Raw genomic sequence first — 23,086 nt, forward strand, 5'->3', positions numbered from 1 at the left:
TAAAGTCTGATGTTGGTTACCACTGAACCATTCATTTGGTCAACAAATATTTATTGTTCACCTACCCTGTGCCAGGCGCTAGCCTCGGCACTAGAGACCCAGCAGCAGATAAATCATGTGCCCTAAAATGTGACGACTGTTGCCCTGATTTGGGCTCCAGCAGCCCTGCCCCATGTTCCTGGCAGCCAAGCTCTGATCTTCAATCCTGCCTGCAGAGAGGGATCCTCATTTCAGCCATTCTTCCTGCAGACAGATTACACCTGCCCTCCCCCAGCCTCTGACGTGGGGCAGACACAGGAGCCCAGTGATCGGCTCGGCTGGAATAAATTACTGGCCCATCATCTTCATGCATAAAACATGGCACAGGAGGCCTGGGCTGGGCAGCCCAGCACAGCAGCTGCCTTCGGGCCAGTCGGGAGTTAAGGGAAGGAAAGAAAAGGCAAGTTTCAAGATAAAAGAAGTCAACGGAAGCCTTGGATATAAAAAAGGAGAAGAGAGCTTTTTAAAAAAGTTTTTTTTATACGTCTGGCCTTGACTTCCTGTATCGCTACGAGCACTTTTGCTCTCCAGCCATGAGAAGGTGTTAGACCCTCACTTTGGGACCATGGTGTTACCTTCTCGATTGCACTGGATCAGAAACAGGCCATGGAGGGACAGGATCCGGAGGCGGCAGCTCAACCGTGAGTGTCCCGGGGTGTTGCCCGCTCCCCCCAACACCCCTCACCGCCCCCGCCTTCCTTCTCCACACCTTTCCCAGTACACGCATTTATGCCCCTGCTGCAAATCCGCTCCAAGCTTCCCCCCACCATCTCCTCCTTCATGTCCTGTGCACCCTCTTCAATGGTCTTAATTTTCATCCACTCCTCTCTCCCTATTTCCTTCCTACAGCTCTATCCTAATTGGAGGTAACTAAACTCACTTTGTTTCAAGTAGCAAGCAAGAGAGGGCCTCTTTTCTTTACTTCTCCACTGGATGGAAAATACAAATACTTATACCAGTCAAGGGGCTGTGTGGATCGGAACTTTTGTTTATTATGGTGGGGGGGGAAAATGCAGTCTGAATCAAACAGGTATCAGTGGTGTAGTTAGAATGCGTGAAACTCAAGGATCAGCGAGTCACATTTCCTTTAAGGACCCAATCATATGGTTTTTTAAATTATCAAACTCATACTAAGATTCCCCTTGAGTTGACAGGAACTCTAACCAAAAGTGAGCTTTAATTAAATTAATTTATTTATGATTTATTAAACTATAGTTGATTTACAATATTGTTTTAGTTTCAGATGTACAGCTTCAGATTCTTTTCCATTATAGGTTATTACAAGATATTGAACATAATTCCATGTGCTATACAGGAAACACTTGTTGTTTATTTTATATATAGTGGTGTATATCTATTAATCCCGTACTCCTTCCTCTCTTCCCTTTAGTGACCATAAATTTGTTTTCTATATCTTTGTCTGTTTCTGTTTTGTAAATAAGTTGATTTGTATTATTTTTTTAGATTCCACATATAAGTGATATCATATAATATTTTTCTCTACCTGATTTACTTCACTTAGTATGGTAATCTCTGGGTCCATCCATGTTGCTGCAAATGGCAATATTTCATTATTTTTTATGGCCAAGTAATATTTCTTTGTATATATATATATATACCACATCTTCTTTATCCATTCATGTGTCGATGGACACTTACGTTGCTTCCATGTCTTGTAAACAGTGCTGCTATGAACATTGGGGTACACGTATCTTTTCAAATTAGCGTTTTCACCTTTCTGGACCTATGCTCAGAAGTAGGATTGCTGGATCTTATGGTACTTCTATTTTTAGTTTTTTAATGAACCTCTACTGTTTTTCATAGTGGCTGCACCAATTTACATTCCCACCAACATTGTAGGAAGGTTCCCTTTTCTCCACACTCTCTCCAGCATTTATTATTTGTAGACTTTTTGATGATGGCCATTCTGACCAGTGTGAGGTGATCAAAAGGGATATTTTAGTGTTGACGTAATCGGAGAAAGAGAAAGCATTCTAAGATGTATGTGTCAAGACCACTATCCTTCAATAAGTAACAAATTGGTGTGTGTCTGTTACTGGAAAGGTGTATTTAACTCAGATGTCAGCAAATTCAAATGGTTAGAGGGGCTATGCTGTTAAGTTCAGTGAGCAAAAGGGCTGTTTTCAGGGTGGTAAGGAATAGCTCACTTTCTTCTTATCTCTGTCATGGGAAAAACAATAGTGAAACCACGATGATAAATTACAACTGCCACTTGGCCTCAGTCTGAGGAGGCAATAGGGCATGGTGGAGACTGTGGTACATGGGAAAGCACTTGTACAGGAGGGCACCCACCATTCAGTGCCATCAGATTATTTGCATGAGGAATGGGGGTCTGACCGGTGGCCAGATTTCCCAATTTCCCTTTTTTTTTTTTTCAAGAAAAGCAAAAAAATGCTATTTTCTAAGTGAAAGCTCTCAAGCTTAAACATTGGAAGTTAATTCTTTAAATTGTAAATATAGCCCATAGGGTGCTCTAATGCGAAATGTGACAGCTGTGGGGCACCAAGCCCTGGTTTAAGTGCTGGGTGCTGCTCTCATTAAAAGCCCATCACATAGTTTATTTAAGTCTAGTTATATGTTGGCAAGCCTTTCTTATGTGTTAAAAGCCCCTGGGGAAGACAGTTAAATTATGATCAATGAGTGGTTTAGGAACATAAATAAACACTGTCTGCTAGCTTAGGAGGGCAAGCTGGGCTGGTTGCATTCCAAATGGCACCCCAATACAAGGAACTGCACCCAGCAAAATCATTCCTTAATATAATTGAAGAAGCTCTTAGTAGCTTTTTCAGAGTCTCCACCTTATTCATCTGCTTCTTTCAGCTGCACCTACCTTGACTTTAAATTCCAGTTTTTGTGACACCTCATTTTGTGTTGGTATGGAAACAGTTGTGGTCCCACAGATTTAGGGCAACATCTCTACTGTCACTGAGAAAGGATGGAGTGTGATCTGCATTATTGCGTACTGTTGGCGGGGTGGGGTTGGCCTTCCCTCTAAAAACAAGAACTTGGGAGAAAGGCCTGCTTCATTGTACTGATTTCACTTAAATTATGAGACTAAAATCTGGGTACTGTGATACGGTGTCTGCATGGTTTTAATATGAAACAATGATGTGTTAATAAATGTTTACTCCAAGCTTGATGTTCAGCAGGCTAGTCCTGACCTCTCTGGCCTATGTGTCTGAGGAAGGAGGGATTCTGACATTCCTCCAGGATGGTCAAGAGCTCTGCTGTATCAGGGTCAGGGTGAGTTAGAAATAGCAGCAGGATCAAGTGACTTTGTTTGGGGTTGATTTTTCCAACTCATGGAACCACTGAGCATGTTTGAAGGCAGAGAGTTAGAGGCTGTGGAAAGGGAGAAAGCGTGAAGACACTGAAGAGGGAAGGAACAATGGAGAAGCCTCTCACTGCAAACACCGGCCTGCAAGGCTAGTCCTAGACATTGTTTTGCAATTGCTAAGATTTGTCTTGGATAACTTTTCCCGTCCTCTTTCTCTGAGGCCTTTCTCACAGGTCAGCATCACCTCTGACTTGGAGACCCAAGCGTTGTTGCCTCTTGGGGTTATTCTGTCATTGAGAAAAATAAGTTAATAATCCTTTTTTCCTCAAATACACAAAGTGACCTTGAATGGCAATAGAGGGTATACATGCCACCACTCACCCTTTCCATGCCCGTGCAGACATTGCTAATCAACCACAGCTTTTCCATATCTTTCTTTCCCAAGGAGGCCATGCCCAATCTTAGAATCCTTTCCAATATAGTGCTGCTATTTGTAATCAATTATAATTGCCACAACGGTTGAAACCTGGATTTGTTTTTTTCTATTGATTCATAACAAATTGTCACAAGCTTATTGTCTTAAAACAACGTACATTAATTATCTCATAGTTTCCATGGGTCAGGACATTGGGTATGAAGTAGTTGGGTTTTCTTCTCAGTCTCCCAGTGTTGCAGTCAAGGTGTTAGCCAAGACCACAGTCTCCTGAGGCTCATTGTCTCCTTCCAAGTGCAGTAGTTGTTGGCAGAATTCAATTCCCTGTGGTTGTAGGACTGAGGCCCTGAGTAACTAAAGGCTACCCATTGTTCCCTGCCACATGGCCCTTCCTACAGCATGGTGGTCTGCTTCGTCAAGGCCAACTAGAGAGTGTCTGTTGCCGCTTGTAATCTCTCCTTTAAAGTACTTGCCTGATTAGGTCAGGCCCACCCAAGATAATTTCCTTTTTGATTAGTTCAAAATCAACTGATCAGGGACCTTAATTACATCTGCAAATCATCTATTTATTTATTTATTTATTTATCTATCTATCTATTTATTTATTTATTTTTGGCTGCGTTGGGTCTTTGCTGCTGTGCATGGACTTTCTCTAGTTGTGGTGAGTGGGGGCTACTCTTCATTGCGGTGCGTGGGCTTCTCATTGCGGGGGCTTCTCTTGTGGAGCACAGGCTCTAGGCGTGTGGGCTTCAATAGTTGTAGCACATAGGCTCAGTAGATGTGGCTCGTAGGTTCTAGAGCGCAGGCTCAGTAGCTGTGGCGCATGGGCTTAGTTGCTCCACGGTATGTGGGATCTTCCTGGACCAGGGCTCGAACCCATGTCCCCTGCATTGGCAGGGAGATTCTTAACCACTGTGCCACCAGGGAAGCCCTGCAAATTTTTAACATTTGCCATATACCAAAACCTAATAATGGAAGTAAAATCTCACCATATTCACGAGTTTTGCCCACACCTACATAAGGGAATGACACAGAGCATGTGTACCAGGGGGCAGGAATCATGGGGCCATCTTAGAATTCTGCTTACTCCAAACCCAGATGTCATCCTTGTAATAGAACCTTAATTCTGAGCTACTGGCTTTGTTTTTCTTTTTTACTTTTTATTGTGAAAAATTTTTAAACATACAGGAAAGTAGAGAAAATAATATAATGAATCTCATACACCCATCTAATTTAACAGTTGTTAACATTTTGCCATATTTGCTTCTTCTGTTTTCCTACCGAAATAGTTTAAAATAAATTGCAGGCATTATGACATTTCACTTCTAAATATTTTAGTAAGAGCATCCTTAAAAAATAAGGGCCTTTTTCTACATAACTGCCTAATAAAATTAACAGTGATCCCCTAATATTGTTTAATACATAGTTTATATTCAAATCTCCCAGGCAGAATACAATTCTTAATGTGCTCTCCTAATGCCTGTAAACCCTTACAAAATGCCTGGCACCTAGTGTACTCAAAAAGGTTTGAATTCCATCAAAATTATATTCATATTTTATAATCATGTTAAAGCAATGACTCCCAAAGTCCAATTTCCCCTAGTCCCTCTCACTTCTTTTCACTGCCAGGGTCTGTAATGAGATATTTACATTATTTACAGTCTATAATAGTGTGGGGTGGAAAATAATGGAACCAAGGTACGAGAGCTGTAATGTGTTACCCCTCTTAGGGATATTCAAATTTTAAAAGAGGCCATCAATTAAATAAATTGTTTAAATAATAAAAGATACCAGCAGAGAAAGACCCAAATATGTGATGGCGGGCAGATATCTTGAGGAGAGGCTTATCTGACACCCTGAAAACTGTATCAAGCTGCTTACTGAGACCTCCCCAGGTAAAAAGGGGTCTAGAGAGAGCACAGTGGGCACTTGGCTCTCTGACTGATGACAGCAGTGTCAGGGCAGGGTCTGGCAGTAAGGGGTAGGCACAGATAAGAGGGTGCCCTGTGACCCTTTCTTCCCTTGAATCTGCTAAAGTTTAGGGGTGATGAAAGGGAAGAAAGCCTGGAAAATGTATAAACTTTGATAACAGGGATATATGACTTCACATCCTACTTCTACATCTTAGCTCTTGGCCTGTGGGCAAGTCATTCTACTTCCCTCAATGTCTACTTCCTTAAGCCCAAAATGGTTGTTATAACGACACCAACCTCGCAGTGTTATTAGGGGGATTAGAAGACATAAAATGTATCAAGTGCCTGGCAAGTGGCAGCGGTAGCTATTGGGATCCGAGAGACTGGTAACGGTAATGGTAACCTTTGGGACAGGATAAAGGGGCTACCATTGCCACCACCACGCTTTTGGGTTGGGGAAAATGCCATGCTGGAGAAGGCAGCCCCCTCTTACTCAGATCCTCACATCACCCCACTTCACCCCCATACCCGGCCAGCTTGCAACACACCAGGTAGGAGGCAACCCAGCCCTGCCAGGGGAAAACCACTGGCCCCTGGGGGTGCAGTTAACTCCTGTTCTTCTGAGAAGCTGGGGTGAGTGTTTTCCCCAGTGGTGGATCCCCAGGCTGTTTGCAGTACAAGTAAATGCATCCAGGTGACATAGCCCAAGTGGAACTTATTGCTTTGCTGCCTTGAAAGGTGGAACTCCACGTCTGGGGAGAGCTTTGTTGGAGAAGGCTCAGGATGACACCCTCTGTGGACGCAATTGAAGCAATGGGAATGAGTTCTCTCTGTCCCTGAGAAGACAACAGTGACAAAGCTGATACGCGTTTGAGATTTGCGAATGCTGCTGTCTCAAAGACACCACTTGTCACTTCCTTCCCAGCGCTGATGTGCCGTGGTTGTCTTGTTCGGCCGTTCTCACTCAGTGTGGTGGTATTCTCCATTGTGATGGGGCAAGAAGGGGAGCCGTAAGCAGCAGTCTGAGTTCCGCACACCCATCCCTGGACAGTGGTTGGGAGAGCGGGTGTGATTTTGAAAGGGGGCTCTCCCAGACTGACGGTTCTCCTGCACAAGGAGGTAAGAACCCAGCCGGTTATTCCTTACCGGGTGTGGCCTTGGAGTCTTTTCTAAATACCTCTGTGTCTCCAGATGAAACGGAAGACAAGGGCTGGAGCTGGGCAGGCCCCAGGTAGCCGGGGGCTGATGGCTGGAGGAGTGTGCACAGTGCCTTTCCCAGCCTCTTCCATCCACGCGGGGCCGCCCACTCTGCAGATGGCCCCTGCTCGCCAGAGACCCAGCATCAGCTTACAGAGCAGCCTGCTGACTATCGGCTTTCCGCCCAGCTCACCTGTTATCTGGGGAGGGTCGGCAGACGTGCTGTGGGGCCGGAAGGACTCTCACGTTTCTCCTCAGGGCTCCTCCCCTCCGGGATTTTGCACCAGCTTAGGGAAGCCATATGGCTGCAGATTGACCTTTTCAGCCTGGATACAGACACCCAAACGTCCTAGACCACAGCAGGAGCCGTGTTGCTGCCTTTCCTGACTCGCTGCCTCAGTATCTTGCCATTGATCTGACTTAATTAGAATGACTCCCAAATGTCAGATTCCTAGTGCTGCTCTTGCTGACTCAGGCTGGTCTCCTCTGTTTTTGTTTTAAATTGAAGTATAGTTGATTTACAAAGTTGTGTTAATTTCTGGTGTACAGTAAAGTGATTCAGTTATATATGTATATTCTTTTTCATATTCTTTTCCATTATAGTTTATTATAAGATATTGAATATAGTTCCCTGTGCTATACAGTAGGACCTTGTTGTTTATTTTATATATAGTAGTTTGTATCTGCTAATCTCAAACTCCTAATTTATCCCCCTCTGCCCCCTGCTTTCCCCTTTGGTAACCACAAGTTTGTTTTCTCTGTGTGTCTGTTTCTGTTTTGCAAATAAGTTCATTTGTATCACTTTTTTAGATTCCACATATAAGTCATTTCACATGATATCTGTCTTTCTCTGTTTGGCTTACTTCACTTAGTATGATAATCTCTGGGTCCATCCACATTGCTGCAGATGGCATGATTTCATTCTTTTTTAAGTCTGAGTAATATTCCATTGTATATATGTACCACATCTTCTTTATCCATTCATCTGTCAATGGACATTTAGGTTGCTTCCATGTCTTGGCTATTGTAGATTCTGCTGTTATGAATATCGGGCTGCATGTATCTTTTCAAATTAGAGTTTTCTCCAGATATGTGTCCAGGAGTGGGATTGCTGGGTCATATGGTAGCTCTATTTTAAGTTTTTTAAGGAACCTCCATACCGTTTTCCATAGTGGCTCTGTTCTGTCTCACACCCCATGAATTCCTCGCCTGGCTCCTGTTTCCTTTAAAACCATAAGCTTAAAGATTTGGGAGGAGGTAAGCAAGGGGATCACCCCAAGTGTAAAAAAAAAACCAAATAAAGAAGCCTTTTAGAACATTTCTGTAAACCACAGGTCACATATTTTCCTAGGTTCCAGTCTAGCCACCTGCTAAAGTCGCCCATGAACAGCCTCAGCCCAGACAGCGGGCAGGCTGGCCCCCCAGGGCCTGAGTTTCTCCACAGTTCTGCATCCTGTTTACCAGCTGCTCTGTTAATTACTGAGAATTTGACTGTATTTTGTTTAGGGAGCCTAGTATTCATACTGGTGTAAGAGTTAGTTATATAGCTTCCAACACGACATTACCTGTTTTCTCATCAACCAGAAGATTAATTGCCTTCCATAGAAGCCTTACCCTCAGCCTTCCTGCCTGAGTGATTGAGTCCCAGAGTGCTACTTCCAAATGCCCCATTCCAGCTTATACTGTCAAGGATTAAAAGCATGGGAAACCCGAGAAAGGGAGATACTTTGAATAATTCAAGGGGGTTCTGTTGGTTGAGAAAGTGCTCTCTTTGTATGTACATTGATCTGGACAGATATTTTAGCCATCTCCAGCCAAGGACGGACAAAAGAGAGGGTGTGGAGGGAAAGGGGAAGGAGAGGAAGAAGAAACAAATTCGAACACAACTAACTGAAATTAAAAAGAATGAAAACAGCAGTGGGATTAGAGGACTCAGAGCTTGGTGGAGGGTCTTAAAGCCTTTAATCCTCAGATTGGTTGTTGGTGGACAGATCTAAAGAGCCCGAAAGTTAACCACTGGAATAACAACTTGGACTCTGGTTGGAAGCAGAAAATTACCAAAATAGCAAATTTTCTCAGTAGCATTAAGCCAGTGTATTACGTTGGGGGGAAGGAGGGTTTTAGGGGATAGGAACCATCTGGAAATATGTTAGCCTAAAAGCAAGCCACTATGTAAGTACCAGTTTTTCTATATCAAGATCCAAGAAACTGTTTAACTGCACAGGAATATGTGTGTATGTTTGTGTACACATACACAAACACACACACAGACACACCCCAGTTGTCAAGAATGTGATGACTGGGGCTTCCCTGGTGGCGCAGTGGTTGGGAGTCCGCCTGCCGATGCAGGGGACACGGGTTCGTGCCCCGGTCCGGGAGGATCCCACATGCCGCGGAGCGGCTGGGCGCATGAGCCATGGCCGCTGAGCCTGCGCATCCGGAACCTGTGCTCAGCAACGGGAGAGGTCATAACAGTGAGAGGCCTGTGTGCTGCAAAAAAAAAAAAAAAAGAATGTGATGACTGTGAGCTTGGGCAGCAGTACTAAAAAATAAATGTCTTTAGTTTGTTTTGATCTGATACAAAGCTATTATGTCTTTGTTGTATAAAACTCAAACAATTCAGAAACATATAAGAGAGAGAGGGAAAGTCATCTAGAATTCCCAGCCCCCTCATTGTACAGCATAGTGCTCCCATTTCTTTTTCTAAAACATACTCAATATATTATTTTCATAGGCTCTGTTCTGCAACTTTCTTGTTTCACTTAACAACATAACTTGAATACCTTTCTGACAGTCAATGGCCATAAATATCTTTAGACTGGATCCATACAGCCAAGTTCAAATGGAGGCCTGCAGAGTTTGGGCAGTTTAAATGTATCTAATCTGATTCACTTATTCCTGAAAAAATTATTATAATTATAAAAGTGGATTGTATTGGATGGGGACTGAACTGTTCGCTTAATTATTCACATAGCCTGGGTGTCTCTGACTCTCTGTACTCAGATGGTAAGGAGGAGTGTTTAAAAAGTCAGGGTAGGGCTTCCCTGGTGGCGCAGTGGTGGAGAGTCCGCCTGCCGATGCAGGGGACACGGGTTCGTGCCCCGGTCCGGGAAGATCCCACATGCCGCGGAGCCGCTGGGCCCGTGAGCCATGGCCGCTGAGCCTGCGCTTCTGGAGCCTGTGCTCCGCAACGGGAGAGGCCACAACAGTGAGAGGCCCATGTACCGCAAAAAAAAAAAAAAAAAAAAAGTCAGGGTAATCAGGAGAGGGTTTGTGTATGTACTTTCAGAAAACTATCCCACACACAGTCCTTGAAGGGTAAATCTTTTCATCCCCCACCAAAATGAAGGGTGATTTGGGAACAAGACCATTCCCTATCCCGTTGCAGGTTGGTGCCATTGGTGCCTGGTTCCCAAGGCACCAGGATGTCCTTGTGCTTAGGGGTGGGTAGCTTGGCATTTAGCTCCATCATAGAATGGGATGTGAAGAGGCATCTTAAACCTGAGCCTGCACCCAAAAAGAGTTCGGCAAGATCAAGAAAAACAGAGTCTAGGATATTTGCTAATAACTCTTTGAATTGCTGCTCCCCAGAGCTTTGTTCCCTGAGGTTTTGTGTACAAATAGAGTCAAATTAATCCAATCCTTCAATTTTCAAGCAAGTAACAAAAACCCATAAAGGACTTACTTGCTAATATTGGGTTAATGGGAGGATAGCAAATTCATGTAAATGAGCCTGCAAATGATCTCAAGAGATTTCCCCCCTGGGGACCAAGAGGAAGCTTTACTTCTGTCAGGATGGTTTCAAAGGGAGAGAAAGGATGCTCTTTTGAGCTATCAGAAACGATGAAAGCAATTTTGTGGGCCTGCAAGCACCCTCTAAATGGTACAGATGATGAAGGGATGTGTTAGATGTATTTTTTAATGTTTTCTGAGATTTCATAAGCAACAGTTTTTACATACAGAAAAGTTAAAAGAATTATAGAGGGAACATCCATATAACTACTACCTAGATTCTACCACTAATATTTTATTATACTTGCTTTATCTTATATCTAACCATATATCCACCCCTCTATCAATCCATCAATAAATCTTATTTTTAATGCTTTCAAATTTAGTTACAGACATCCATACACTTCACTCTAAACACTTCAATATGTATGTCATTTAATCTTTGTTACTGGTTCTTTAAAAATATTTAGTCAAGTTTTTTGAGGTTTAATTTACGTAGAGTACATTTTTATAAGACCACCTTTACTTTTGAGTGTGCAGTCCTGTGAATCTTGGCAAACACCTATGGTTGTGTAACTCCCACAACAACCATGATATGAAAAGTTCCACCACCTCAAACATCCCCTCACGCTCCTTTGTATTCAACCCATGCCTTCGTCAACTGATGGTCTGCTTTCTGTCCTTATAGTTTTGCCTTTTTCAGAATGTCTTACAAGTGGAATCTATAACCTGTAGCCTTCTGAGTATGGCTTCTTTCATTTAGCATAATACACTTGAGGTTCATCCACGTTGTTGCATGCACCTTTGTCATCTTCATTGCAGAGCAGTATCCATTACTGGATGTATTTTTATAAGGTATAATCATGTGCAGGTGGTAAGGTCTCTCATCACCAAAAAGCATGGGCAAACAGCGATCACCAGAGTGGACAGCCCCTGAGGTCTCCATGGTCCTTATGGCTCTGTGCCTGTCTTGGGAATCTCTAGGCAAATCAAGGACAAGGAACCTCTCTGGGGTCCCAATGCACCTCATCTGTGCCCTGGGAGTATTAGTGCCCTGGGAATATTAGTGGGAACTACTCAGGGATACTTTATTCAATCAGCACTAAAGGATTATGGTTCAGAAGGTAGCAACCCTACATTTTTTCTTTGACGTTGTATGTGATTGCAGAACCTGTACACAAGTCAGGGATTGTTTCTCCCAATGTGAGACCTAAACCCAGCCTGATATAGAAGAGCAGAGGCCAGGGGAGGCAGGAGAACCAGGATGGGAGAGAGGGAAGAGCCGTTCTCTAGTGGAGGCTGTGCTGGCCCTGACAAGCTATGACACAGTCACAGAGGATCCAGGAGCCCTGGTTCAAGAGCTTTCTGGCTGCCTGTTATTACTCTCTCCATTTTCTTTCCCTAACTCAAGTTAAAATTCTGTGTTTGCATCTAAAATAATAACATCCAGCACACAGAGAGAAAAGAGTGAAAGAACATCTTGATTTCTTTAGGAAATCATGTAGTTTAGCTTTATGCTTCTAGTACAGCTTTGAGCTGAGCAGCCCACACACCGTTATCATTCTCCCAAAGGACAAGGAATCGACTTCCTTCTGTTTCCTCCACAGCTGAAATGAAGCTGTGTGGTTTTTAAGATGAGAAACATAATCTTCAGGGAGAGACTACATATTTTTTTCTTCACCCTCACTCCTAATGCGGACTCCATTTCAGTATCATCTGAGAAGGTGATGGGGGGCGTGGGATGTGAGTGTCCCCGCCAAGGGCATGGGATTTGTTTCTGGATCTTGCCTCTGAGCATCTGGGAGACATCAGTCAGACCACTCACCCTCTCCATACAGTCAATACACATTCTTTTTTGCCCAGGCCACAAGTTTGCACTTGGTTTCTTGTGCACCCCTTCTTACATCACCTCTTCAGGGGTAACTGCTTCCAAGACTCTGCTGCCTCCAGCTGTACTAGGAAATGATGTCCCCCTCCGTCTTAGACACAGCCCAATTCTCATTTTTCCTCTTCGCACATCAAACCAAACTCACTGCTCCCCGTCACTCCTCACTTATCAGGGACAGAACTTGTGCCAGGCACTATGTGAGTCATTTTTTTTTTTTTTTTAGGGAATAATTTATTTTATTTTTGGCTGCGTTGGGTCTTTGTTGTTGCACGTGGGCTTTCTCTAGTTGCGGCGAGCGGGGTCTACTCTTCGTTGCGGTGCGCGGGCTTCTCATTGCAGTGGCTTCTCTCGTTGCGGAGCACGGGCTCTAGGCACATGGGCTTTAGTAGTTGTGGCTCGTGGGTTCTAGAGCGCAGGCTCAGGAGTTGTGGCTCGCGGGCTTAGGTGCTTCGTGGCATGTGGGATATTCCCAGGCCAGGGCTCGAACCCATATCCCCTGCATTGGCAGGCAGATTCTTAACCACTGCGCCACCAGGGAAGCCCTATATGAGTCTTTCTTTCACTTAATCCTCATCCAAAACCCTACGAGGTTGGTCACTGTATCCATTTAGCAGGTGAGGACTTTGAGGCTCAGAGAAGTTAAAGGATTACTAAGTAGCAGAACAGAGCTAGGATTCAAAGTCATTTCTGTACAAGTCCAAAGCAGTTTTCACGGCAAGAACTTTTATCTCCAGGACTCAATCCCAAATCAGCTGACTCCCAGTCTAGCAGTTTTTCCAGCTTCCTGCACTGTCTATTCAGAAAATCCATCTTACCATGCTTCCCCAAATATCAAAATGTGGGCCCAGTTGAAATGCACACAGCTCTGGGAGTCTCCTAAAGGTGGATTCCAGGGCTAGCAATGTCTGACAGCAGTCAAAGAGATAGTTGGTGTCTGCTGGGAACAGTATCTTCCAATGCTGTGCTAAACGCACAAGTGTTTGAGAAATATCCAGAAGGAAAATGCTAACCAAATGTTAAAATCTGTATGGACTATCTACCCTGAGTCCCTGGATTCTTTTCTGTGCCAGACAGGCCCACCACAAGGCCCACTCAGAAAGAAACCTGAACACCCAGGACCCTTGGGCTCAGAGCTAGTGCCTGTCTTGGCCAGACAGCGCCCCCTGTCTTCTCCAAAAGCAACTGAAAGCAGACACACAGAACCCCACCTCCCACCGCGCCCCGCCCCACCCCGCCTTCCCCTCCACGACCTGAAGCGTCGCTGCCTCCAGGGTCCCAGCCCCATTTAGTGATCCCTTGCCCCAGGGAACTTGCCTGTTCCCACCTGTTAAGTGAGTTTCCATCCTGGTGGTGGCTTCTGACCATTGTGCCTCCCCACGTGGCACTGCCTCCGAGCCGAGTTGAAGCGCAGAACAGAGCAGGGCAAGACCTGAAGTCGCACCAGGATGTGGTGACCCACACCCAGGGGCCCCTTTCCTCCGCAGCACAAACTCGGTTCAAGGCCGCGCCCACGCTCACAGGAAGATGCCTCCTTCCGTACTCAGAAGGGGCTCCGCTCCTAGTTTGCCATTTGTAACGTGGCCATCGGGAGCCTGGTGACCCATTTACTGGCGGAGCTGGGACGATGTATGCCCTCCGTTCTGCGCCGAGCAGGGAGAAACAGAAACCCCACACTGCACATCTATATTTGAAGTCTGGACACTGACCCTCCCGCAGAGGTCACGCTTGTAGACTTTCCTTTCTGACCTTGGGGCTGAGTTCGCACGTCACCGTTGCGCTCCTCCTCTTCCGGACCCGCCGCAGGCTGGGCCACTGACCAGCTCCGTTACACCGTGTGCTTCCGCGTTTCTAGGCTCTTGGGCTGTACCGGGAGGGTGGAATCCACCCCTCACAATAGTCCTGAGCATTAAGTAAGATAACGCACGTGAAAATATTTTGTCAGCCTGAAGAACCATTCAAATATCTCTCAGTCTAGCAGATTAGAGTATGCCTTTAAAATTTAATATTTTCTATCTTAAAAATATAATTTATCAGGAAGTCCTTCATGGGCGTACTCTTCTTTTAATATTTGAACACTTGCTTACAGGAGACTGGCAGATCCAAAAAGTGCCGTTTGCCTGAGTGGTTCCTTTTGGCCTTGCTGTGTCAGGACTTGTGGGACGCTCTGGGGCCAGCTCCAGGCCCACATCTCAGCAGCCGTGGAATGGGTGTACAGAGCCAGGACAGACAGACCTGCCTCTTCTTGCTCTCTGCCCCCACTGGAGAGCAGGTGTGTTACTTATTTCCTCCAGGCCTTCAGCCTCTTACCTCCTGCCAGCTTCCGTTCAGAGGGAATTCCTGCTCCAAATCTCAGGATTTTTCTCTGTTTATTCTCTTTAAAATTGTCAGGGTCTTGCATTTAAGACCACTGTAATCTCCATTGTACTGTGAAGGGTCACCAAGTCAAAGAAGTAGCAGGGGAATTCATATTCTAAATTCATACAAATGATTTCTTTAAAAGTATACATTAATTTTTTTCTCTTTTAAAAATGGACAGAAAAAGAAAAGAAAAATGTACAACAATTCAAAATAGAGTAACAAAAGTCAAGCCTCCAGAAATTCTGAGACTTCTTGTTTTTCAGGAGAAACAAGAAGGATTTATAATTAGTGTCGCCATTGTTTACATACTGACCTTCCAAAGTGCTTTAGAAGATGAATCTCTTCAGTCTACCCTTCAGTCTTTATTTTTTTATTTTTTATTTTTTATTTTTTTTGTGGTACGCGGGCCTCTCACTGCTGTGGCCTCTCCCATTGCGGAGCACAGGCTCCGGACGCACAGGCTCAGCGGCCATGGCTCACGGGCCCAGCCGCTCCGCGGCATGTGGGATCTTCCCAGACCAGGGCACGAACCTGTGTCCCCTGCATCCGCAGGCGGACTCTCAACTACTGCACCACCAGGGAAGCCCAAGTCCTTTATTTTTATCTGCCCTTCAGTCCTTTATTTTTATCTGCTAAGCAAAGGTAGACGTTAGCCTGTCTTTATGTGAATTGTCATAAACTGAACTAGTGAGACCTGAAATAATGAAACTCAACTCTCCTTTCTACATGTGGGGAAATGCATACCTATATAAATATCTAAGAAAAATGTACTAACAGCCAAATGCAGCCAACGGGAGCAACTTCCCTCTTTTCTGCACACAATAGCCCTGATTAATGATACAGCACTGGGAATAAAAAACCTCTTATGTAGCATTTTGTTCACCTTTAGTTTTACCTGTAATTAGCATTCATTTTATAAAACTGTCTTTCTGAACACAATCCTTTCAAAAATGGCTCACCTCAGAAAAACCTAGTCTCTGTAACTTTTAATCCCATGCAATTTCTTCAGTTTCTTTTGCTCATGAATGCACTTAGAATTTGGCTTCAAAATACCATGAGTTAAAGGACAAATAAAATATCACTTCGAGTCAGAAAGAATCTCATCAATGCATTATAGTCCTTCCATTCAAGCCCGTATTTCAGTCTCCTACAGCTCTGATTCTTGACCTCTAGGTAAATCAACTTCTTACTCTTCCTGAACAAAAATGACTCATGGAGGGACTATGTGAAGGGAATGATTGCTCCTTGAAGTCCAAAATCAGTGTTTCCAAAGCCGTGTTGGAATATTCATAGTCATCACATCACAGGAAGTATATCTTTTTAAACCCTGTGTGCATTTTCTTTAGACAAATGTATGGTCTTTTCAATTCCAGCATCTAATTTTTATTTCAATCAATTGTATTCTGCAAAGAGTAAAAGAAAACCTTTTATTTTTGTCCTCAGAAGTCCAGTTTAAATTCAGATCTTTTACTTTTCCCTCCTTTTATGACACAACTTGCTGGGGTGGGGGTGAGGGGAATAGAATGAGCTTCCTTATCCGTTTCTGTCATTTTTTTAAAAGCCCCATTGCTTTTCCATTTCTAACCCTGAAAGGTCTCATTGTCATGATACCCAGTGTCCCCCTAGCTCTGGCCTCCCAGAGCACTATTGTTCAGTAGATAGTTTCTATATAAATCCAAGGTACAATCTCCAAGTAGCAGAAAATTTAAACAGCAACGGCACTTTTTAAAATTTCTTTGTCTATAAGAACCATAGCGCTAAATAAATAGAAGCTTTTAAATTACCCTTTTCCCCCTTTGACTATATCTTAGGTAAAATTCATAGAACTCGCACCACCCACGTGAACACCAGGACCTGTGGTGGGAGTGGGCATGAGGCAGAGAGGGCCTCAAGTGCCCATTCAGTGGAGAGACAGACACCCCCATGCACACCTCTGTCCTCCCTGTCCGCTCCCCTCCCCCCGCCCATCTTCTCTTTCTTTCTTGGCTCTTCTTCCCTCCATTTAGTGTGAATATTTGGAGGTTAACTGGGCATGATTACGTCTCATTACTCACCTAACGATATTTAACCCAGAGCCACAAACTTGGCCCCCGAGAATGCTGTGAACCCAAAAAAGATGGCAACTTCGTTTTTCAAATGTGTAGCTAGAAACATAGAAAATAGCTTTCCATGTCCTAGAGAGACACTGTAGTAGGTTGTCAGTGTAGGGTCAGGCCACTCCAGGACACAGAACTGGAGACCTTCAGTCATTCACTCTCTCTGACTGCTCTGAAAATGGGTCTACTGGACAGTGACATTCACATTTCCAAAATTAATTTATACTATACTTGGATTTTCTCTTTTTCCTATCTCCAACTATCTTTGACAATTAGTAAACAGTTCTCCAAAACTTAGAAATCTTATTTGGGCCGATTGAAGGTACAATATTAGTTAAAGAAATATATTGCCCTTCAATTGTGGATGACTAAACAAACTGTGGTACATCTATACACGGAGATACTACTCAGCAATTAAAAAAACAAAAAAGAAAAGAATGGTTACATGCAACCACATGGATTGTTCTCAAATGCGTTATGCTAAGTGAAAGAAGCCAGGCTCCAAAGGCTACACACTGTATGATTCAACTTACATGACATTCTGGGAAAGGCAAAACTATAAGGACGGAAAACAAATCATTGGTTGCCAGGGGCTGGACGGAGAGGTTGACTACAAAGAGGTCTGAGGGAACTTTTTCTGTATGATGGAACTCTTCTAAATCTTGATTGTGATGGGGGTTACGCTATCATATGCATTTGTTAAAACTCATAGTACTGTACACTAAAAAGGATGAATTTTACTCCATGTAAATTATACCTTAAAAAGTATCTAATCCCATTAAATTTATGGGTTTATTTCTATATAGTTACAGAGCATTTTTAAAAGTCTAATATGTAGGTCCCCTTGCCACCAACCTTCATTATAAACCAATTATTTGATTCAAAGAATTAAGGAATGTAGGGTGGCTATTTCGTATAATAGGATAGATTTCAGTCTGGTCCCTTACCAACTCATGCTATAGACAGACTCCCCAGCCAAATGCTGGGACCCTTCACAGTCTTGCCGTATGTGCCACAACCTTTCGCCCATAACTCCCCCACCTGATCCCTCTTACCAGGCCGGGCTATCTCCCCATAGCCTCTCTAACACCCAGAGCTCATCCCTCCATCCAAGGTTTTTCCCATGTAGTCACCTGTCCAGGAATGCTTTCCTTTTCCCTCTCTTCTTCCTCCTCTTCACCTCCCTCCCATCATCAGTAGACACCCAGGAAATGAGCACTATTCTAGGTACAAAGGAAACAAAGGGTAAACTAGATATGAGTTTTATCCCCAGAGAGCTAACAGGCTAGTCATATAGGTCCAGGAAATAGGATTTATGCAACATGCTAAAAGTGTTTTGACAGAATGATTTGTGAATTTTATTTTCTTTTAGCTCATCGGGGTTATCCAATCGACATTGAATACTTTAATAAGTAATTTTTGGTAATAAGAAGGGAAAGCAGAAATTAAGGGCTTAATAAGTGGTTTGGACCAGAGGTTGTCAGACAACTAGACATTAGGATGCCAAAAATTAGAAATTGTCAGTATCAAGAAGGGAACTGGTGGGAGGAGGTGTCCTGTGGAAACCTGTTACAAATGACAGACACACCCATCTTAATCTATGTTGATGTGTCTCATTCACATTAAGAATCAAGCTGAAATATCAGATTGACTCATTGGATAGCACAGGGGAAACTGACTTTTGGGGAGCGTAATTAATTGCAATGATCAGATCCTAGGAGGGAAAATATAACATATCTCCCGTATGTTGCATTTCGAAGTCAGCTCAGTTCTATATTCATTCTTTAACTAAGTCAGAATGATCTTTTGGTTAAGGGAAAAAAATGTGCTTTCTTTCTTGCACAATTACCACTAACAAAAAAGGACATTTACTTTGGTTTATTATTCAAAGAATAACAAATCAACATTACCCATAAGCAAATTTCAATACTAGCTGCTTTTAGATAAGATCTACTGTGATACATATTATTGGAGATCATTTGTAAAATAAAGTACAAAGGAGACATAAAAAATTCTGTAATCCACCATCTAGATAGAACTATTATTAACACTTTGAAGTATGTCTTCCTAGACTTCTGTTTACATACATATTTGTATAAAATAATTGGGGTAATATTATGTAAATAAAATTTTGGTAATCTTCTTTCAATTAATATAATACCATAAAATGTCCCCATGATAATAAAAATTCCTCAAAAACTAGATTTTTCACATGGTAGCTATAATATTTCATCATACAAATGTATCAAAACCTATTGACATCACTTTCTAATTGTTCACTAGAATTAACATCTTTCTACAATTATTATCTACACCTCTGATCATCTTCATAGAAAAGATTTCTTTAAGTATGATACTAGGGTATAAATCAAAGGTTATAAATATTTTTAAGTCTCCTGACACATACTGCCAAATTGCCCTCCTTGAAAGTGGTAACAATTTATCCTGAGAGTGTAACAACTTTACAATTTAGCTTTGCTACCTATTAGAGTATTTGTGTTAAAAATATACACATTGGTCAAAAGTGGTACAATTTGGACATCAAGAGGAATAATGCCTACTGTTGGTTGAAATACATTAAATATATAACAATCTTGAATTCATAATGAAACACACACAAGCATTGACCACCTTTGGAAGTTTCTAGGACACTAATTTATTATCCTAAAAATATGTTTTAAATAAATAAATTACACATTTTTCCTTTCTTCCCTGTATGAACGGTACTTCAAACTAAGTAAATAGATCATGAGGGAATCACAGCTAATAAATGTAGAAGGAATAACCGAATTTATAAAATTACCATTTTGCAAGTCTCGTGAAATAATGGATAGAGACAGTGATCATCAGTGGATGTCTAAACTATCAATGAGAAGTTTTGGGGGAACTTTATAATGTAGGGATCCAGCTGACATCACATGAACCCACCAACTGATCTTAACGTCATAGCTGGTCATTAGTGCCTGGGGCTTTGATGGAAATAGGAAACATACAGCATCACCTACGAGTAGTCTTACCAAAAAAAAAAACTGAACTGGAATCTAATCAAGATCTCATCTAATCTAAATCTTATAAACTACTAGTTTATAGGCAACAAGGAATAGAGGAACAAATTAAGCCACACCATGAGGAAGTAATCAGCCCAAACTAGAATGTGGAAAATTCTACAGGACAAATTTTCAACCAATAAATAGCGTTGGTTGGCTAAAATGCTGGGGATGAAATCAGTGCTGGGGGTGATGAAGGGAAGTTCTGTGCAGAAGAATCCCTGCTTTAAAAAAAACTGGAGAAAAAGTAACAGAATAAGAAATTCTTATAACACAGTGGAAATCCAATATAGTCCAATGAGTACTATATTACAAACTCTCTTTTTTGGTGGTAGATTATTCTGTATATTATTGAGTTTGCTTCAGCCAGAATTCTAAATGTTTTCTCTGTTTATGATTTTCTGGGAACACGTATCAGTTTGCTATTTTAACGTAAAGCATTAATATGAAGGCTTCTGAGCTAGTCAAGATTTCTTACTGTATTTGAAATAACAAGCCTAATTCAAACATTTAGGGTAGTGACCACCAGGTGGTGCCACTTTATAGTTTTTCTCAACCCAACATAAAACATTTCTTCAGAAATTAATAGAAAGAAGCAAGGACCTAACACATTATCCACTCATATAATTTTTCTAGAAAAGCATAGCTCCTCATTAAGTAATTTTGTATAATGATCAATTTTTAACCTACTGGCAAACCTAAATCTCTGTTATGGGTCCTTGTCACTAAACACAACTGTCATTTAAGGATTGTTCAACTAAATTTTTTTTTCTTAAGGAGAACATTTAGCTTTCTCTCACCTTTGGAGTTTTCTCAGGATTTATGTATATTTGACAACTTTATTTCCTACTTTACAGTAATGAAATTACATTTCTTTCTTCCCTATTAGAATGTGAGCTTCTTGGGGACAAATATGATTTTATTTCTCTTCGTAATTTTGTGCTTGGCAATGTTTGGTTCCTGGTAGACTCAGCATATGTCCACAGAAAGAAACGATAGAATCAGGAAGGGTATGAAGTGCACCCGTGAGTTTACGTTTTATAATTCTGTCCTCTACCCGTCGTTACTATCTTTCTTACCAATATGGGATATTCTTTCCACTTCTCCAAGTAATAGCTCTTCTGGCTAAATCAGTTATAATTGTCGTCTACTACATAGTGGTCTGCAGAGAAAAAGCAATAAGTAAACACCACCACACACTTGTGTCTGCACCTTGATTTTTTTTTCAGTAACAACAAGTCTTTATGCATTCATTGTATTTTTTCAGGGCAAAAAGAGAGGAGAGGGAGAGAGTTTGCATGTTTTACAAAATGACAGAAGGGAAAAGAAGTACCCAGTAGAGTGAAATCAACTATTAAGTAAATATCCTCCAGTAATGGGGTCAGGAATGAAGGGAAAGAGAAGGGAATGACCAGACATACTTTTCCATCCTCTCTCCATTCCTCCCTCACCATAAATTCAAACATTTTGGTTTCTAGTAGTAAACATAGTTGTACATTCATTTGCCTCCTATTTTGTGGCCACTTTGACATAAGTTTCTTGCAGCCATATAAAAATTCCTGAATGACATATACATATTCATCTTCCTTTTCTCCGTCTCCCACCCCCACTTTTTAAGCCCTGACACCCCTCTGTCCCCACTTCTGTCTACCCTAGATTGGAGATTAAATAGGTTTGGTCCATCCAAGTATAGTAGAACATGTGTTTCATGTGAATTACAGCAAGAAATTGTACTTGACCAGGAGGATTGGGCAAGAGGGTAGCAGTGGTCCCAGTTTCTTCAGATTTTCCACACAAATGGTTCAGGAATCATCACAACAAGATACAAATATGTATGTTTGTGTGGATTGGCTGGGGGACACACCTTGTTTTTTGAAGTTTTAGTTTCTTTCTAATCAGTGGTTTCTCCAGCAACACACTTCTAAGTCACTGAATCATATTTCTTGAAAAATAATTGATTTTTAGTTTCAAAACCAGATGCTGCTCCACCATGGCAGCTTCTCACAAAAGAATCCTTAATTCTATAAACAAGTTTAGAATATCAGTAAATAGAATTAAACTGTTTTAAAATAGAATTATATGATAGCTTCCTCACTCCAATAAACCAGTCATTTTCTTGGGTGTTGGATTATTACATTTTTGTTACTGTGGTAGTCAGAATAATGGCCCCTTAAAGAAGTCTTCTCCAATCCCTGCAACTGGTTACATGGCAAAGGGGAATTAAAGTTGCAGATAGAATTGATGTTGCTAATCACTAACCTTAAAATATGGAGATTATCCTGTATTATCTAGGGGTCCAATGTATTCATAAGGGTCCTTATAAAAGGGAGCTGGAGAATCAGAGTCTAAGGGAAAGATTGAAGATACTGCTTGGCTGGCTTTGATGATGGAGGTTGGGTCCACAAGCCAAGGAATGCGAGTGGCCTCTAGAGACTAGAAAAGGCAAGGAAAAGGTTTCCTCTTAGGGCTTCCAAAAGAAAAGCAGTCCCACTGACACCTCAATTTTAGGATCTCTGACTTCCAGAATAAATTTCTGTTGTTTAAGCCACTAAATTTGTGGTAATTTGTTATAGCAGCCATAGGACCCTGACACAGTCACCAAATACTTAAATTCAATCCGTGTCTTCCCTTGACATTATGAAATTACTTATATGTGTAGCTCATCCTACTTGTTGACAACCCTTATTACTTACAGGTTTTAAGTAGAAATGTGTGTGTTAAGTATACTACTAGTAACCAAAATATCAATTTCAACTCCCCAAAGAACTATTCCTATCATGAAGCCATCTAAATACTTTACAGTAAATGTATGCAGAAACCAATGCAAACACATGGGGCTTTGCCAGTGTCCACACTTCCTCTCTCTGTTGGTTTCTGCATTCCCATCTATCACTAAACTGACAGGGGTTTACTGGACTCCTACACTGCAATCACCACTATCCTGAATTAAAACACAAGAATGGCAAATCACAACCCCGGCCCTCCAGGAGTTTACTGTTTGGTTACTATTCAATGTCATGACCAGATTAAAGAACAAGTAAGAGCTGAAACCAAGGGCTCTGGATAGGGGTGAGGGGCATGGCCA

General features: G+C 42.2%; 1 protein-coding gene across 2 annotated transcripts in view; it reads left to right on the plus strand.

The window, feature by feature from the left end:
• Positions 1-591: 591 nt before the first annotated feature.
• The window catches only part of RIPOR2 (RHO family interacting cell polarization regulator 2), a 211,242-nt gene continuing 188,747 nt past the window's right edge, over positions 592-23,086 (plus strand). For both annotated transcript variants that reach the window (XM_082848028.1, XM_082848030.1), the window contains exon 1: positions 592-680. In XM_082848028.1, coding sequence (XP_082704154.1) covers positions 605-680 — 76 coding nt within the window. In that variant the 5' untranslated portion in view covers positions 592-604. The remainder of the gene's footprint in view (positions 681-23,086) is intronic.

This window comes from Leucopleurus acutus, assembly GCF_964270905.1.
Source record: "Leucopleurus acutus genome assembly, chromosome: 10".
Taxonomy (NCBI): domain Eukaryota; kingdom Metazoa; phylum Chordata; class Mammalia; order Artiodactyla; family Delphinidae; genus Leucopleurus; species Leucopleurus acutus.